The sequence below is a fragment of the Talpa europaea genome, assembly GCF_964194135.1.
Source record: "Talpa europaea genome assembly, chromosome: 15".
NCBI lineage: Eukaryota > Metazoa > Chordata > Mammalia > Eulipotyphla > Talpidae > Talpa > Talpa europaea.
In genome coordinates, this window is record NC_140083.1 from 3,290,949 (window position 1) to 3,306,656 (window position 15,708).

The 15,708-nt window shown below is 50.4% G+C and overlaps 1 protein-coding gene across 2 annotated transcripts; it reads left to right on the top strand.

The window, feature by feature from the left end:
• Positions 1-242: 242 nt before the first annotated feature.
• Positions 243-15,320, top strand: DESI1 (desumoylating isopeptidase 1; the record flags this gene model as incomplete). Of its 2 annotated transcripts, XM_084255073.1 has the most annotated exons (6): positions 243-330; positions 9,607-9,628; positions 10,775-10,844; positions 12,663-12,772; positions 13,388-13,510; positions 15,227-15,320. In XM_084255073.1, the coding sequence occupies 6 exons, from the start codon at positions 243-245 to the stop codon at positions 15,318-15,320; spliced, it is 507 nt and encodes a 168-aa protein (XP_084111199.1). The 2 variants fall into 2 exon arrangements, with proteins under 2 accessions (XP_084111199.1, XP_084111198.1); XM_084255072.1 differs by lacking the exon at positions 10,775-10,844 and having other exon boundaries at positions 12,663-12,801; positions 13,344-13,510.
• Between the last annotated feature and the right edge of the window lie 388 nt (positions 15,321-15,708).

Consider the following 15,708-nt stretch of genomic DNA (forward strand, 5'->3'; position numbering starts at 1 on the left):
CGCGCGAGCGCGCCCCCGCCCCTTCCCGCGCGGGCCCGGCCCGGCCCTGCTCTGTCACCTCACAGTGGTCGTTGCCGGCGGCGGGCGCGGGGCGCGAGCAGCGCTGGGCGGCCTCTCCCCGCCCCTCAGGCCGGGCCCGGGCTCGGTCCCCGCTCCCTCCGCTCCCCACCCCGTCGAGTGCGGGGCGGCCCACGCCTCCGCCGGGTCCAGAGGGCGTCGTGGCCGCGCCGCCGCGGGCCCCGATGGAGCCGCCGAACCTCTTCCCGGTGAAGCTCTACGTGTACGACCTGTCCAAGGGCCTGGCGCGGCGCCTCAGCCCCATCATGCTGGGTGAGGGCGGGCGGCGGCGGGGCGGAGGCCCGGGCACGGCGCGGCGGGACGCGCGGCCCCGGGCCCCGGGCGGGCGCGGGCGGGGGGGCCGCGGCGGGGCCCCGCGCCCGCCCTCGCGTCCTCTCGCCCGACCCCGGGGGCAGGGGCGGGGCGCGCCCTCTCCTCGCGGGGGCGCGGGCGGCGCCGGAGCCCGGCGGGCCCCGGGCCTGGCCGGGGGGCCCTCTGCACCCCTCGCCGCGCGGCGTGGGGCTGGTGGGGCTGCGGGGCGCGCGGGGCCCCTCGCGGCGAAAGGGACACTGCGGCGGCGGCCCTCGGAGCCTCCCCCGCCCCCCCCCCGGCCAGAGGAAACCCGCCGCAGTCTGCGGGTGCAGGGGAGAGCAGCGCCCCCCCGCCCGCCCGGGAGCAGGGGCGTCGGGCCCCGCAGCCTGAGCTCCGGAACTCCCCGGGGTCGGCCCGACGAGGCGGCTGCTCACGAGTTTCTCAGCGACCCGCCCTTGCCCAGACGGGTGCTTGAGACCCGAAGGGGCGCGCGCGCCGCGGGGTTAGCGAGCGAGGCCGGGCGCCCCTCGGGGCAGCCCTGGACGGCCCGAAGGGAAACGCCAGCCCTAGTTCTGCAGAGGCGGCCTCACTCGAAGCCAAATACCAAAATATCTCCTGGAACGTAAAAATTTGCCCAGGGTGTGAGTTCAGGTGAGACCGGGCAGGAAACGATTCCCAGAATTGAACATTTTAACAACTTTAGAACATCCATTTGAATAACTAGTTTCCCCCGAAGAATAGAGACTCTGTTCGTTCTTCTGGGTGAGACGAGAGGGCAGAGGTCAGGGGTGCGAGGCCGCTTTTGAGGGCATCTTTTCGGTGCCTTAGTTTCTAAGATGTTCTGGGAGTTGAACTTGATGGCTTCACCCCAGGCCTCCCTCGAGGATCACCTGGGTGTACTTGTTAAATGTACAGATACCTTTATTTTCAACACTTACTGTTAAATGATAATAGGAAAAGCAAAACACTTTTTTTAAAAGATTCATTATATTTGTTTATGCATACAAGAGCCGGGGTGTAGGCTTGAGATGTGAGGGGGGCAGTGAGGATTCACCAGAGACAGAGTGGGGAGCAGAACAGGCAGACTGACTGAAATACACTGCTGAGGGGAGCAGCGGGCGAGACAGGAGAGGTCTGCTGCACCATGTCAGTCACCTCCCTGGCTGGGGATCGAACTCATGCTGCAGTGGCTGCTGATAGCTTCATAATGCTGAGACTTAAACCCTTGTGCCATCATGGAGGCCCCCACAAACAGTTTTTTAAAGATACAAGTGTGTGTTTAGAACAAAGATAGTTAAATGCTTGCTTGGGCAGTTAATTATCTGGAAGAATACATAAGAAATTGGTAACAGTGGTAGTTTATGGCAAGGAGAACTTGATGCCAGGAGATAGGAGTGGAAGGGAGATTTTTTTTTTTTTTAGATTTTTTTTATTTATTTTTATACAAGAGCTGGGGTACAGGCCAGAGGTGTGAGAGGGTGAGCGGATTCACCAGAGACAGAGTGGGGAACAGAACAGGCAGACTGACTGAAACACACTGCTGAGGGGAGCAGCGGGTGCGACAGGAGAGGTCTGCTGTGCCATGTGGGATTCTCACTGGCTGGCCAGGGTCGAACCCACACTGCAGAGGCTAAGGATAGCTGCACAGCGCGGTGCTTAACCCGCTGTGCCACTGGGGAGGCCCAGAGGGAGATTTTGATGTAAACTTTTTGTACCTTTTGAAGTGTGTACAACATATATTATCTATTCAAAATGAGCAAAGTTTTAAATGGATGGATTCTAAAACCTCATTACACAAGTACTAAATAAGAATCACCTGGAGGGCCTCCCCAGTTGCACAGCAGTTGAGCACTGGGTTGCGAAGCTGTCCGCGGCCTCTGCAGCGCCAGTTCAATCCCCGGCCACCGGGCGAGGGTCCCACATGGCGCACAGACCTCTCCTGCCGCCCGCTGCTCCCCTCAGCAGTGTATTTTGTCAGTCTGCCTGCCTGCTCTGTTCCCCGCTCTGGCTCTGGTGAATTCTTTCACCCTCCTGCGCTTCTGACTGTACCCAGTGCTTGTATAAATAAATAAATAAATCTTTGGAAAAAAAAAAAAGAATCACCTGGAGTTTTGATCCAAAAATTTGTATTTTTAATAAGCTCCACAACTCATTCTTATGTATCCAATGCATTATTGGCCAGAATGACCTAAATCATCAACTGTTAAAATGAGTAAGGCAAATGTGAAAGCAAAACTTACAAAGTCATTGTTTGGGGGAGGTGTTAATCACTGATGTATTACAACAGTAAAGTCCTAACTACACTTCTTGGAATGGAGCCACGTATTGGTTAGTTTGATCATACGTGAGATGTCACTTAGTTATTTCCTGACCCACAAATGAAAATCTTCCCCTGTACACACACTACTTTTTGTTCTGTTATCTAATAGTTACTGATTTGAGCTGAAAGGGGCCTTACAGATGATTCATTCAACAGATACTTATTTTCTACTATGTGCTTCCTCATGTGTTAAGCATAACCAAAGATGATACAATGAACCAAGATGGTCTCTGCCATCTTGAACAAGTGCTGGGCTTTGCAGGAAGCAAACTGGGTACTGAGGCAGAGAATGAGAGATCTACTTTAAATAAATGCACAGGGGTGGTGATTTTTATTTATTTTTTTATTTTTTGTGGGACCTTCGCCAGCAGCCGGGAAACGAACCGGCGCTGCAGAGGCTGCAGGCAGCCTCGCAGCCCAGCGCTCAACCTCTGCGCCACCAGGGGAGGCCCAGGGGTGGTGATTTTTAAGCTGGGAATTTAAGAATGAGGGTTGAAGTTGTCCTAGGGAGGGTAGTGAGGAAGTTATGGGATCCAAGCAGAAGGAGGATCAAACTGCCATAGCCCCAAGACAAGAAAGAGCCTGGCCTGATTCTAGAACTTAAAGCCCTGGTGGAATTCTTTAGGTGAAGGAGAAAGTGAAATAGCTGGAGATGGGGTGCTGGGCTTGCCCCCAAGCCCCTTTTTATTTTTTTTTAAAGATTTACTTATGCATACAAGAGCTGGGGTACAGGCCAGAGATGTGCGGAGGTGAGCGGATTCACCAGAGACAGTGGGGAACAGAACAGGCAGACTGACTGAAACACACTGCTGAGGGGAGCAGCGGGCTAGGCAGGAGAGGTCTGCTGCGCCATGTGGGTAGCTCCCTGGCTGGCCAGAGATCGAACTCATTGCTTCATAGTGCTGTGCTTAACCCTTTGTGCCACCAGGGAGACCCCACAAACCCCTTTGTAAATGGCTGTGAAATCCTAAAAGATTTTTGCCAAAAATGGGAACTTTACCAATTTGGCTATGATATTTCTATACCTTGCCTATAAATCTAAGTCTTCTCTATTTCCTTCTCACATACTGCTTTTATGCCTATTGCAGAACTAATGAAGAACTGATATTTCCCAGTTCTTTGAGTAGCTGTGTATATTGATTTCTCATTCCTAAGTATATTTGAACCTTCAAAAAATCAATGTTGCCTGAATTTTGCAATGATTTCTAGAAGCGCATTAATAGTTGGCATATTTTGAGAGCTTACTTTGCGTCAGGCCTTTTTTTTTTTTTTTCCTGTTACTTCACCACAATTTTGTGAGATAGGACCTGTTATTACCTCCACATTTCAATTGAAAAACCTGAGGCACAGGGCCTTAAGAAACTGACCCCAGGTCTCACAGCTAGCAAGTGACAGATCTAGTCATACATATGTGTATCCCCTTATAAATGATATAAAATAGGTACCTCGTTCAAGTTTATAAAGACATCTTTGGTCAACTGAAGTTTGGATGAGAAAAAAGTCTGAGTTCATGGTCTTTGTGCCATTTGTGATCTGTAGATTCATCACCATAACTCTGGGCCTTCGTTTTCCCAAACTAAATTAGTGAGACCCACTAATTCATCAGTAACAACAGTTCTCATTATAAGACCCCATTTAGCTCTATACCGGTCATGCTTAGACAAGATAAAACCCAGTGTAATTATCTTCTCCCCTGAAACCGTGTAGATGCCACAGCTTTACCTCCACGGTCGCAGTCTCCTAGAGTTGCTTCCCCGGAAGGTATTCCTGTCTCACTGTCCTTCACTCACCATGAGAAGGGTCCCTGAATTATCTCTAGTATTCTAACAGAGCACAGCCTGGCTGCACCTTTTTTTTTTTTTCCCCATAGTCACTATTTGCCTCAAATAATTAGCTATTATAATTGTCCTTCAGTTCCTCTTAATAATCTTGACCTCTTTCTGTACTCTAAAGTGCGTAGAGATAAATGCAGATTTTTTTTCAGTTGTGGTTGATTGTCTTCCGCATCTCCACGTTTATGTGCATGCATGTATCCCAAGATCACATTTATTTTTCTTTCCAAGAGGATCTCAAAATTGTCCTCAGATTTCATGACGTGGGGATATAGAATATAATCTCTATATTTTTTGGCAGAATGCAATCTAATGATTAGCTGAGATCTGACCCTATGCTCAGTTCCTTGCTTAAGTCTGTAGTGCAAATATCAATGAAATAAAAGACATGAACTTTGTCTTCTGGGGGTTCCACTAAAAATAACGTATGTACACATGCAACATTAGACAACAGCATAGGAGACATTATGATTAGATGCCAAATGAGTGTCTGGTGAAGCAATTATTTTAGGCCTTGCAAGAAAGGAGAGGCTACGGTGATGGTTATGTCCGAAGGACTTCAGCACAGTCCTGAGCATCTAGAGGGCGGGGGTTCTGTCTCACTCCCCTATGTGTCCCCAGCGACCCCATCAAAGCAGGTGCTGCGTAAATATTGAGTCAAAGAATGATTAAAACTTGAACTCAAGCTTGAAGATTAAGTAGAATTGATTTGAATCTGAGGGGCTTTTTTTAATGTTTTGCTGCCATCTGTTGTGCTTTGTTTTAAACTTGTATTGTTCATTGTGTGAACTGCTTTATATCTAATGAGTTTAGTAAGCATGCAATTTCTTTATGGCAAAACGAAAACTAATGTAGCTCACCAGGTCCTCTGTGATCCTGCTCACGCTCCACCTCACCTGTCTCCACACGGGAACACAGTGAGCAGGAGACTTTCTCAGCCAGGTCCCAGGGGAGATGCCTGGAGTGGCTGTTTTCTCCCAGGAGTTACCTAGGGGCTGAGGGGCTTCATTCACGTGCAGAGGCCCACTGGAGAAGGCCTGCAGTATACCACATCAGGACCAAACCGCGCAGCTCTTTTTCACCCCTAGGCCTTTCCAAGATTGTGCCTTCTGCCAGGGATATGTTCTCAGCCTGGCTACCTTCTGCTCCCCCTTGAGGTCTCACTTAAATTGTCATTTCCTCCTGAAAACTTTCACTGACCCCCCACTCCCCAAATCAGACACGGGTCTTATTCCGTGCTGATGATATCCTGTTCTCCTTGAATAGCACTCACCGTTTTTATTTTAGAATTTTGTTCTCATCATTGTTCACACCCCCTCCCCTAACTGGGCTGGAGGATTTGTTGGGGGCAAGAACTCTTGTTCTCCTCTGTCCAGAGTCCAGCGCAGAGCTTGACAGTCAGCAGCCACGAGCTGCGTGAGTGGTGAGGCGGTACAGGCCTACCTCAGAGCATCGCTGTGGGCCCGACTAATCAAAACAAGCTGACTAAGAGGGCACTGTACTGAGGAGAGAAATCGCAAGTCGGTTATTTTTATGCTTGGAAAGAATCCTGTCCTGGCTCCAGAGACTCCTAGTGCTAGATTATTAAGCAGTTTTAAACCTACTTTGAGGATTAAAATATCCTCTAGGTTTTTAACCATGTCTTGCATTTGGTTTTGTGTAACCTTTCTCTACCCAAAGGAGGAGGAGGCCCCCACTGCCTGTGGGCATGTTTTATAACATTGACACCAGGGCCACTCTGTTATACAAATGTTTTCTTTTACCTTGCCCACCTAGATTCATGATTCATCCAGGGCACCCAGAGAAGAGTAATCTGATTTTTTAAATTAACATTAACCCCTTCACATTGCTGGTAATCTGACGAATGACCAGACCAACCAAAAGCTTAAAACACTGCAGACTGAAAACACTTTGGCACAGGGGTGTGGGGATGGGGAGCAAGAGCGACATTGGATTTATAGTGTTTGACTTAATGATGCCCACACAGAGGACCCTGCCCTGGAACCTTTCCACCATCATCCACTTTGTGCTTATTAATAGACAAACATTTACTTGGCACGAGCTGTATACCAGGTGCTGATCTTGATCATGTCCTACAGCCAGCATGCATGTCTTATATGCACAAGTTATAACTGTTATAACTGATGAGGCAGTAGATGGAATTTTTCCTTGGCTTTTTTTTTTTCTTTTTTTTTTTTTTTTTTGTACTCTTAAAGTCTGTCTGATACGGGCCTCACTCCACATTTTTTGTGATTCATAATGGAAAACGGGGCTCACCCATGTCTTCCATTTCCCGTGCATGCTTCATTGGCCTCCAAATCAATGCAAAGTATATGCCAGCAGGCTTGAAAATAGGTAGCCATCTGACCTTTTGGGCACCCTGCGGAACAACTAGTGGGAAATAATCTCCAATCTATTGTGTGCTAATATCCACTGAGCCTAATTCATGTCCCAAAATAGCCTTGTACCCTAATTCAGTTGCAAACTATTCCCACCTACCCCCCACCCCAGTGTAGCCCAAAACACTGACAAACTGCATTTGGTCCTACCTTCCATGCCTGTTGCCCTTCCCATGCCTGTCTGCAGCCTGGCCCTGGTATTCTTTCTCGAGAGTAAGTTGCCAAGCAGCTATGCTGGTGTTTCTACCTGAGCTCTGTGACAGGTGCCTCCTCAGATTGTGCTTTCTCTTTGCTCTATGCTGAACAAACTGTGCGTGGTTATATGCCCATTTGTAAAATGACATTAGCAAATATTTGTGCTATAATCACTTAAAGATGTAGGAATAAGGGTAGACTATTAGCAATTTAAGAAGGGATGCAAGGGCCTCCCCTGGTAGCGCAGGCAGTTGAGCGCAGCGCTGTGAAGCTGTCCACAGCCTCTGCAGCACCAGTCCAGCCGGCGGGGGTCCCACATGGCGCTGCAGACCTCCTCCTGTCGCACCTGCTGCTCCCCTCAGCAGTGAATTTCGCCAGTCTGCCTGTTCTGTTCCCCGCTCTGTCTCTGCTGAATCCTCTCACCCTCCCGGCAAATCTGGCCTGTATCCCGGTTCTTGTATAAATAAATAAATAAATCTTTTAAAAAAAAGAAGAAGAAGAAGGGATGCAAACCCTGGCTCCAAGGATTTTGGCAGAGAGGGACAAGTAAACGAAAAAAAAAATGATTAAATAAAAGGATCTCTCTTCTATAGTCCCTATCACAGCCTATGGATGAATGAGATCTATACAAAGAATATCCAGGAATTTGTATCTGCAACTTTCCTTTTTCTTTTTTCTTTTTTTTTTAAATATATTTAAAGAGCAGGTTTATTAGAAAAGGGATAGGTTGGTAAAAGACACTTGTAAAAGACACAAGCAGGCAGGAAGAGCTGTCCCAAAAGGGACAGGTTTGCTGAGAGAGGCCTGTATAGTTGCAGGTGGCAGCCTTGAGGAGGGCTGCCTCTGCTGAGGGAGGTGAGTGAAGGGAAGCCCTGGCAGGTTACTGGTCAGGGCAGGCAGGAAGCTGCTGTACTGCAGAGGGAGGGAGCTGGTGAAAGGAAGCACCTGCAATAGTCACAGATGGGCAGAGGGAGTGCTGCTGCAGCTTTCCATTTTAGAAATGTTATTTTTTTTAACAGAATAGGAAACTGGGGCCTCCCTGGTGGCGCAAGGGGTTAAGTCTAAGCACTATGAAGCTATCCACAGTCACTGCAGCATGAGTTTGATCCCCAGCCAGATAGCTGACCCACATGGTGCAGCAGACCTCTCCTGTCTCCCCGCTGCTCCCCTCAGCAGAGTATTTCAGTCAGTCTGCCTGTTCTGTTCCCTGCTCTGTCTCTGGTGAATTCTCTCATCCCTTGCACCTCTGGCCTATCAGTTCTTATATGCATAAATAAATAAAATAAATCTTAAAAAAAAGAATAGGAAACTAAGTCATAAACAGCACTGTCCAGTGGGGATGGAAATGTTCTAGAACTGCACTGTCCCATCAGTAATCTCTATCCACATGTGGCTCTTGAATCCTGGAAACGTAGTCACTGCAACCGAGGAACAGAATGTGTGCATTTATTCTTGTTAAATAGCCACATGTGGCCCGTGGCTACTGTGTTGGACTTCCACACTGCTCTCTGATCTGGCCCTTCATGGCCTCTGTTCTCCATCACATCTACTTTCCTCCTCACTCAGCCACTCTAATCACACTGGCCTTGTTAATGTCCTTCCTGCATGGGGCATGTTCCACCTCTGTGAGGCTCCTCCCTTGTCACTTACAGACATCACCTTCTTAAAGAGCCGCACCCTGCCCAACTCCCAATTTTCCTTACCCTACTCTTATTTTTCTGTTTTGCTCATTATTGCTAACATGTTATGATTTATTGTGTTCATTACTATTATTTAGTGACTGTCCCCTCCCGCCCCCATATATAAGTGCCACAAAGTAGTTTTTCTTGGGTCTCCTCTGTTTATTGATGTATGCCTAGTGGCAAGAATGGAGCCAAAATATAGTAGTCACTCAATAAACATTAGTTTACTCGTTGAACTGGCAGGATTCAGACCCCGCCTGTCCACACCAGAACCTGGGTTCTTATCCACGACACTAGGTTTCCTCCCAGAGGAGGAAACAGAACAAGAGAAAGAACCTCTGATCTGCCCCGTTTGACTGCATTATTCCCTGTCTTCAAGGACATAAACGACCACTTGCTGCCATTTAGACCAGAAGGGCACATCACCTCTTTAGAATGCAGCATCCATCTCCCTGTTTTGCACATAGTAAAGAGTTTTTCAGTTCTGCTGTCTTAACTGTGGTCTTCGTAGATGACACAAAGAAATGAAAAAGCAAAGTTGAATTGACCGCAAAGTGGGGAAAAGACACATTTGGGGTCCATCTATACCAGTTTGTGTTTGGCATTCTGACGAGGGGCGCTGATTGTTTTCTAGCTCACCACGACTTGTGTCACAGCCTACACATCTTATTGGAGAGGTTCAGCCCTAGGAAGTCCCCTAAGGAGCTGATATTGGGCTGTTCTGGCTTTGGGTGATGTTCTGAATTAACTCAGGCTGGGAGGCTATTTAGTATAGTCCCAAGTAGCTAAATCTCTTCTTTTTTCCACAGGGAAACAACTGGAAGGCATCTGGTAAGTTGGGTGGAACATCTTACACTGACTGGTTTATGCAACAAAGCAGTATCTGCATTCCAGGTTCGAGTCTGGGGCTTCCAGCTTGCAACATAGCTCTGTCATAAACCATCAAGTTCTTTATCAACTGTCCTTCTCCCATGGGGACATGTGGCAGTGCCTGGAGACATTTTCAGTGGGCGGTGGAGGCCAAGGATGCACCTGTAAACTTCCAGTAATGCACAGGACATCCTCTACAACCAACTATCATCCTGCCCTAGATAAGGCAAAATGATTCGTGCCCACCCCAACCAAGCCTTGCAACTACATTTCTGTCTTAAAACACATGTCCTTTGGCCTCCCAGTGCTGGCCCCAGCCCATCAGCCTCCTGGATGGTGGTCGAGCTCTCAACTCTGTATATGAGGAAACTGCAGGTCGTTGCTCTGTCTGGACTCCTAGAGCCTGCTGCATTTGGGTTGACCAGAAAGACCCTTTAACTTTTTTTGATTTGAATCAAGAAGTACTATAAGCACCTTCACAATTAACAACATACGGTGTTCCCCTCAGTATGAACCAGGTTAACTGCTTCTGTTACTATTAAAAGTCTGGGAACAGGGCCTCCCCTGGTGGCGCAGCAGTTGAGCACTGGGCTGCGAGGCTACCCACAGCCGGTTTGTTCCCCGGCTGCCGACGAGGGTCCCCAAAAAAAAAAAAAAAAAGTCTGGGAACACACCCTGGTCTGAGAGCTTGATTTCGTAAACTATTTGTTAATATCAGGGTGAATCTAGCCACTCCCCCTGCTCACATTCATCTGCTGCAGCGCTGCCACCGCGCTGGGAGACATTTGACCATGCCAGTTGCCACAACTGAGGTAGGGGGTTGCTGCTGGCATCCAGTGGTCAGAGGCCAGGGTACCGCCAGACATACTAGAATCTAGCCCAGGACGGCCCTACGACAAGAAACAGTCCAGTCCCAGATGTCAGGGGCGCTGAAGCTGACAGCCCCTAATCTCTGGCGTTTATCTCACTTGTGCCTTTGGTTAATTCTGTAAGGCTGTGACCATGATCATGTCCTTGGGCAGAAATTACTCTCCCTGCAGTGTGGCCTTGCCTTTCTCCCAGACCAGTCTCAAGTGTCCTATTTACCCTGTCTGCTCTGCTTTGCAGGCATACCTCCATAGTCGTGCACAAGGATGAGTTCTTCTTCGGCAGTGGCGGTATCTCTAGCTGCCCCCCGGTGAGTGTCTTCTCCCTCCCCTGTCCTGCACGCCGGGTTCCCGGGGTTCCTGTCACAGTTGTGCCTACCGTGTCTGTTCTGGCTTCTGGCTCAGTGTCTGTAGGCCTCTGGCTGGTTCCTCACAACCATCTTCAGAACTGACTCAAGGAAACCCTTTGCACACACTCCAGCTAGTTACCCGACACTCTGTTCCCATAGCCCACAGGGGTCCCTTTGGGTCACATGTCACATGTTAACAGGGAAGTCTCCTTGTAGCTGAGACCATGTCTTACTCCTCTGTCCCCTTCACCAGCTCAGGGCCTGGCTCACGCTGGCCCCCACCGCCTGTAATAAGCCCTTCATTCAAGCCCCATCAATTCTACCTTGTAAATGTTTCTTAAACCAGTCTGTCTTCATCACCTTCCATTTCTCCTTAATCTAGGCCACCCTTGTGTTCAAGTAATGCATCTGCTCCTCTCAGCCAGTTCTCCGCATGGGTGGCAAAGTGATTTTTTCCAAAATGAAAATCTAGCCATAGCATTCACCTGCTTAAGCCAGAATTCTCCCGACTGCCCTGGGAGTAAAACCCAGAAAGTTCAGCCTGGCCTCCGAGGCCCTCTCTGACAGGGTGAGCCCTTCCCCTCCCTGCTCTTTCTCATTTCTTGAACACGTCTTGGGCATTTATACCCTGGTTTTTCACACGGGTATGCCTCTGCGGCCTTCAGATTTCTAGGCAAATTTTCCCAGAAAGGGAAAGTCCCCTGTCGTTTTCTGTAGCATTTACAGCTTGTTTTGCACTTTGTATTCCTTTATTGGAGTACAGTACTGGCTTTAATCTGCCTTCCCTGCTAGACGGATAAACTCCATGAGGGCAAGAATCTCATCTGCTTTGTCCACACAGTATACCCTCAGTGCCGAGCATAAAGCCCAGCGTATAGTCCGTTCTCAACACGCGTTTGTATGCGAGTGAATAATAGGTGGTCAAACAGTGACCTTTTAAGTCTCTTGCAATTCTGGGATAATCACTGACTTCCTTAATAATCCCGCTTGCCATGCTTTTCCCAGCACCTCAAACAATGTCAGACACATAGCAGGTGCTCCACAGCTATCCTGTGAATTAGTTTCAGGGAGTTCTCCCTTACTTTCCAGCCCTTCCCAGAAACTGTCCTCCTCAGGGAGCCTGTTGCTTCTCCTTTTGCTGGTCTCTGCCCCCTCCCACCACTACCCCCCCCCCAGGGGCCATCTTTCCTCTGGTCAGATAAGTCACTCTCTGTATCCATGGCCGAGCGTTTTCAGCTTTCTGGGTGCCCTGTTGCCATCCTTGCATTAGCCTCGCCATCAAATGGAAAACTTAACTGTGGACATGTTTGCCAACCTATCCCCCATCTCAGTCCACATTTTCCCATTGTTTTAAGGGCTCTTGAGTGTGTCACAGGGGAAACTGGCTGCAGACACTATGGAATAGGCATGGAGGGGGCCTGTCACATGTGAGCCATCTCTAGTCATTCTGTCCTCCTGGCCAGGACGCTGGGGACAAGGTAGATGCTGGGGTTCTATCTTTTTATCAGCTGACGAACGGACTTCCGCTTGCAGAGCCCTGCCAGCAGCAAGAAGTTCCCTCCTCAGCCCTGTTGCTTGCACGTCACAGTGGAAAGTCACTGGGGAGCTCTAAGCCGTTGTCACCCTGCTACAGACGGGAAGTGACTCTCGTCATCCACTCTGGGTGTGCTCAAGTCAAAAATGAAATTGCTGGAACTGAGTGTGGTTTTCATGGGAAGCCACTTTCAAAAGTCAGTGGGAACTGTGATTTAATGACTTTCTTTGGGTTGGCTCTTTTAGGGAGGGACATTGCTTGGGCCCCCAGACTCTGTGGTTGATGTGGGGAGCACAGAAGTCACAGAAGAAATCTTTCTGGAGTACCTGTCCTCCCTGGGGGAGTCTCTGTTCCGGTGAGTGGAGACAGGGGTGGTGGTTAGCTGTGTCTGTCTCCCCTGCTAAAGCTGGCCTCCGGAGGCAACCGCTACGGCACACCCTTAAGAGCCCCCTGTCTAGGCCTGGCCCCACATCTGCCGATGGCCAGCCCCCTGCCACAAAAAGAGCATGGCGCTCCCATGCAGCCAACGCTCCAGCCCAGCGTCCGTCCTCCTGCAGGTTTAGAAGAAGGGAAAGGAGAGGCTGTTAACGCCTGCTGGTTAAAACAGCTACTGCCGTTTCTGCACACGCTGCTCTCGACCCAAACTTGCCGAGTGTTTGGTCCTGAAAATCAAACATAGAGTCGGTAGGGACGTTGGGATGAAACATCTGCACAGATGTTCTCTTCAAGAAGCTTTAGCTAGCTTGTGTTAATAGTCTCCTGAAACTCTAGCGAAGCCAGGGGTTTTTATTTCATCCTTCCCTTAAAAATCTGTTCCAATGGTTCCAAGTGGCACATCCACATCAAACGGTCCTTTTCCTGTGTGAGCAGGGAAACCTGTGCTCGCGTGCAGCTGTGCTCACGCTCCATCTCCTGGCTTGAGCTAGTTCACGGCGGCACCTCTGACTCACATCTGTTCTCCCATGTGCAGAGGGGAGGCCTACAACCTCTTTGAACACAACTGTAACACCTTCAGCAACGAAGTGGCGCAGTTCCTGACCGGGCGCAAGATCCCTTCTTACATCACTGACCTTCCCTCTGAAGTTCTCTCCACGTAAGCGGCCTCCCTACCCTGCCTGGCCACCCTCAATGTCCCCGTGCACTGGCAGCCACCCGCCGTGATGCTCGCCTGTGTCCCCTTCCCGCCCCGGACCAGCTCCACCCGGTCTGAGGGCCACCGCAAAGCTTAGACGCCCACTTGAGCCTGGCTGCAGCATTCCCCCGGGATCTCCGTGTCTGAAGCTACTCTCCAGACGCGCCACCTCAAACCGAAAGCTTAGCAGACGGGCAGAGCGGCCGGGGAACGAGGGGTGGCTAGTTTTGTAACTGTTTGTTGGTCTTTTTCTCTGCCATGAGCTCTTTGATGCCCTCAGAGACAACTTCTGCTTGCTCTTGTGCCTGTAGCCCTCAGCCAGCCCTCGGTGGATTTTTCTCCAAGAACACTCTGGAGCCCATCCCACGCTGGTGTGCTCCAAGCCTTGCTGGGCCACCATCCAGGCCAGGTCCCCTGAAAGGACACGCACCCCCAAAGCCATCTCACCCCTCCCTCCCTCTGCTGTTGAGTGCCCTCACACTGCCTCCATCCCTTCCATGACCATGTTCATTTGTTGATTCTGACTCAGTTTCTCCTGAACAAGGCCCCTGCCCAACAGGGATCCTGGCAGGTTTAGCAGGCTCGGCAGGGTGAACTGTTGTTCACACCTGCGTAGGAAACAGGTGTAGTGAACAGGACTGCATGTGGGGCGACCTGGTGGGTGAGGACAGCGCGTCCCAGCTCACCCCACCTTCGCCTGCCTTGGGGTATGTTCAACCCCCACAGCCTCGCTGAAGAATCTAGGTTATAGAGCATGGAGCAAACTAGGTAGCTAGAATGTTCCTGCTGTGCCTCTCTTGACAGGTGGAGTTCTGTGTTTGTCTGAATCAGGCTGATAGGTCTTGGTTCGATATACCTGATTCCCTTTGAGCTTGGGGGTCACCTTCAAAAATGGCAGTATCTGCCCGAGAAAAAGCAAGCTGGTGGCTGATGCGATGAGGGCCCCCTGGCTTGAGGGTGTGCTCCCTGGAATGTCTCTAAAACAACGGCTTTCGCATGATTTTTCCATTTGTGCTATTATGAGAGCAAACAGGGGGCTCTCTAGAAAGTGGCGCTGGCAGCGTCTGACCCCTGCAGTTGCCATTTTTCCTGAGTCCTCCCTGACTCCCTAGGAGACCTCAGACCCCAGGGCCTCCCCTGGTGGCGCAGCGGTTGAGCGCTGGGCTGCGAGGCTGCCCGTAGCCTCTGCAGCGCCGGTTCATTCCCGGCCGCGGCGAGGGTCCCACAAAAAAAAAAAAAAAACCTCAGACCCCAGAGAAAACCTGTTGTCTACCATCCTCATTCCTGGCTTATCTTTTGCATAGCCTTTTCCTTTTGCCTCAGCTTCCTCGCTTAGACTTTGTCCTTATCTGCTCCCATGAGAAAGAAGCAGTACAGAAAGAAGGGTGAGCTTTAGTTCCCTGGGTGCCGCCAGCCTGCTCAGGCCCCAGCTAACCAGGATTGAGACTAGTAAGGGAGTAAGGGGGTAGCGTCACCGAGGAGGGGACCCCAGGGGGACACATGCAGAGCAGGCGAGTAAGAAGGCGAATCCCTCTCTGAAAAACGATGTGTGAGGCGGGTGAGCAAGTGGAATGAGGTCCCGGTGGGGGCTGACGCGCGGCACCTGGGGGCCGGCCTGTGGTTTCCACCGAGGGCCCACCCAGCCCACCTCAGCTCCGGCCTCTGTTCTCTCCACAGGCCCTTCGGACAGGCCCTGCGGCCCCTCATAGACAACATCCCGATCCAGCCCCCCGGGGGGAGCACCGTGGGCCGACCCAACGGCCAGAGCTAACAGGACTGCCTGGACCGCCCTGCCTCCCCAGGGCTTTTCCTTTTTAAACAAAACAAACCCTACCAGATTTCTATTTTATAATTTTACATCAGAGCTAACAACCAGGGGACGGCTTTTTAAAATTTCCCAGGGAAGGAGATCATCAGGCTGCATGTAGGTCAATGCTGCTAAGAACCAGAACGGAATGCCATCCCCTCTAATGGTATTATACTAATTTATTAAGGCTGTCTTGTCTGTGAGTTCACTTTTGACGCTGCTTCCTGAGCGTCCTCACTGGAGAGAGGGAGGGGGCTTGCTCAAGCAGAAAAGCAAGAGGCACGATTTGGGGGCGCCCCAGCCTAGACCCTCTTTCCAGACAACACCCACGTTCCACCCAGGTTGCCACTCG